At 44.3% G+C, this 3,308-nt stretch overlaps 1 protein-coding gene across 1 annotated transcript; it reads right to left on the bottom strand.

The window, feature by feature from the left end:
- Window positions 1-489: 489 nt before the first annotated feature.
- On the bottom strand, window positions 490-2,113 carry LOC107553348 (growth arrest-specific protein 1-like). Its single transcript, XM_016235549.1, has one exon. The coding sequence runs from the start codon at window positions 1,662-1,664 to the stop codon at window positions 927-929; it is 738 nt and encodes a 245-aa protein (XP_016091035.1). The 5' UTR covers window positions 1,665-2,113; the 3' UTR covers window positions 490-926.
- Window positions 2,114-3,308: the final 1,195 nt, after the last annotated feature.

Genomic DNA, 3,308 nt, shown 5'->3' on the forward strand with positions numbered 1-3,308 from the left:
GAGACACTTTGAGAAGTTAAAGGAATATTAAACCAGAAACATACTCAAGTACACTATAAACGTTAACAGTTCGATTACCTTTAACTAACATGCTCTGCAAGATTCTCCTCAAATGCAAAGACAGTAACTGACCTGACCATAGAAGTGCACATTAATGTCTGCTATAATGTGCGTCTCGTGCGGCAACATCGAGAATGCATTGGTTTACGTTTCAATCGGTGTTTGCATACTTGCATAGAGTGTGCTTCTGATCTTAGAGTTTAAATAAACTCTAAACTTTAACATTACTAATACCTCCTCGTATGCAAAAAAGAAAAGTTGGAAACACTTTACTTAAAGCCTTTAGGTATAATGCATTATAAAGGTATCCATAGCCTACGTTGTAATGCATTATATCTTTTCATAATTAATTGTAGCCAAAGTTAAAATGCATTACGATATTTGAAAGTCTGTCATGTGTTTTAATGCATTATATTTTTTAATGGTGTAACAATGTATTCTAATGCATTGTAACTGTGGTTACAATTATTCAAGAGTGCATTACAAGAATGTTAAAAGTACATTAATAATGCATTAGATATAAAGGTTTTAAAGTGATAACGACAGGTTGTTATGAAGAAACTTGTATGAAGAAAACAGTTTCAAGCTCCACTAAAATACAGACAGTCGTCAGGCACTTGGTGTTGATTTCCAGCATACATGAACAATAGAGATGATGGTGATGCGTGCATGCTGTCACCTGATCGTTCAGAGGAAGAGGACAAACCAATGAAACTCAAGCGTGAGAGACAAAGAGAGTGTTTAACAGCTTCTGAGGGCGTCTTCACATTAATGAAGCACTTGATCCCAAAACCGGCTCCTTTATGTGCCTACTGTTTGTCTCGAGACACTTCAACAAGTGGCACTGAGCACTTGTGTGTGGCACTTTAAAGTGTGAACGCCAGCGCGAATGCAACGCACAGCAGGACTGTCTGTTGAGAACGAGTCACCGACAGCACTGCATCAGCATCGGTCCCCTCGCTCTCCGGTTTGACCTCGTAATCCTCGTCCTCGTATGCATCGTCCGTCCCGTCGTGGTCAATGGAGACGCTGTTGTCTCCTATCGAACACAGTCTGACCATATTCTGTTTGACCGCCTCACAAAACGGCCTCTCCAGCCCGTCACACACGCATTGGTTCAGCAGCTCGCCGTTCGGCATGAACAGCAGCTCCTCGATGGTGGCTCTGCACCGAGACGAACACTTCCTCCCGTTGAACAGCTGTCCGCAGTGGGATAGATATGCGGTGAGGGATGACTGACAGCTGGGCTCGTCTTCACATCGCTGGCGCGCTTCGGTGCAACCGATCCCATCGGCATCACCCGGATGCGTCCGCGGCACGCAGGGCTCGACGGCTCGTTTGGCCCGCAGGCACTCCGGGTCGCTGCCGCAGTCGCAGGTCTCTAGAAACGGGCCGTTTGCGGTCTGGTTGAGGCGGATGAGCGCGCTGATGCAGTGGCTCGGACACAGGTGGATGTTGCCGTCGCACGCGCTCAGGTACTGGCTGTAGGCGAGCTCGCAGTCGCGTTCTTCGTGACATCGCATCAGCGCCTGCCAGCAAACCATCTGCGCCTCCAGCATCATCACAAACGAGAGAAATGCCACGGGAACGATGCGGCTCTCCATTTCTGCTGCAAACTCAGATTAGGTGCATGCTTGCATCGATCTGGTGCACTTCGATTGAAATGCGAGGTGAACGCATAACATGAGGCTTTTCAGAGGGAAAGTTCAGCGGTTATCCATGTGATCAGTTCAATCTGCTGCTATCCGGTTACGCATTTCAAGTGTTTATCCGTTCACCGAAAGTGTGAAAGAATCCTCCTGCGTTTGCATGTTATTTGGAGTGTGTTTTCTGCTCTCGGAGTCCTGTTGCATGCTGCGCTTTCACGCTCGGCTGCGCATTTACGCGCGGAGACCCCTCCTCTCTTCATTACGCATTCTGTTGTTCTATTGTTTGCGAACGGGGGATTGCATAGTAACGTGGTTTTTGGCAAACCTCACCTCGTGTACAGGATAAATAAAATGTTTATATATTTCATGAAGCCGGCGAGCTGTGTGGTCTCTGCGTTAGATTACAAAAGCCCCTCAGCGCGCGCGAGACGCATTCCTCTGCTGGGAGCTCCTTCAATTTAAAGCGCAGAAAAACAAATCTGTTTCTCTTTAGCGCGGACCCAAGAACAAGCCCCTGTAGAAACCGGTGGGTTTCGACCCCCCGTCGCTCTCGGCCTCCTTTGGGGTGTTTTAATCGCGGGCTGATGGAAAAGAAAAGGGCCACAAAAGTGTTTTCTGGAGCGTTTCACCCTCTTTGTGTCCGACTGGCCATGCAGCAGCCCGCAGGCCCATCAATAGAGACTTTCCACAACAATATATTTTACTGCTCTGTCCTTTCACAGCGCACTTGAGATCAGCGATTCTCTGCTATTCAGATGGAAACGGCTCTGATTGCTGTGGAAAAACTATGCAAACCCGCAACCATCCCCAGAGTCTGTTAGCTAGCAGAGGAGAACGCGTTGGAAAGACCGGGGCTAGTTGTCACACAAAGTCCAGCAGCGAAAGCTTGTTATCTACTCTCGAAGAAATGCTGGGTTGTTTCAATCCAACTTTGGATCAAATGTGGACTAACTCAACTGTTGGGTTACATTTTTCAAATAAAAATTTTAACCCAAAAGTTGGGTTAGTCCAGTTGTTTTTTTAGAGTGCACATTGATTTAAAAAACAAAGCTTTAAATGTGTGTCTAGAAATTACAAATTAAAATCCCAATATTCAAATATTTGTGTAAAAACACAACATATCGGAGGAATCAGAGAGGTGAAATATGGGTAGTTGACATGACATGATATACTGCATCTAAAATGGTTTTTAAAACATCTATTTCTAATTGTTGTATGAATGCTATGCATGCATTTTTAAATGAGAGAATGCATGGTACTTAAATTGTCATAATGCAAGACTGCTAAACGGATTAAAAACACTTTAAGGCAAGACACCCCAGGTGAATAGAGCTAAAAAATAAATTGAGAAAACAGCCTTTAATTGTAATTGTTTTGTAACTGAAGTCTACAGACACAAATAGATAAAGTGTATTTTGGATGTTTTCTTTCCACTAATCTGAAACAAATAACTAATAACTCAAAATATCATCAATGCATGAAAAAAAGCATTTACCTAAACTCAACATTTGTTTGCAAAATGCTTATTTGTTATGTCAACTACCCACCTATATAACGCTTCTTCATGAACGCGTGTCTCCATCTAGCGGCCAGACCCGG

The sequence above is a fragment of the Sinocyclocheilus grahami genome, unplaced genomic scaffold (genome assembly GCF_001515645.1).
Source record: "Sinocyclocheilus grahami isolate Dianchi unplaced genomic scaffold, SAMN03320097.WGS_v1.1 scaffold471.1, whole genome shotgun sequence".
NCBI lineage: Eukaryota > Metazoa > Chordata > Actinopteri > Cypriniformes > Cyprinidae > Sinocyclocheilus > Sinocyclocheilus grahami.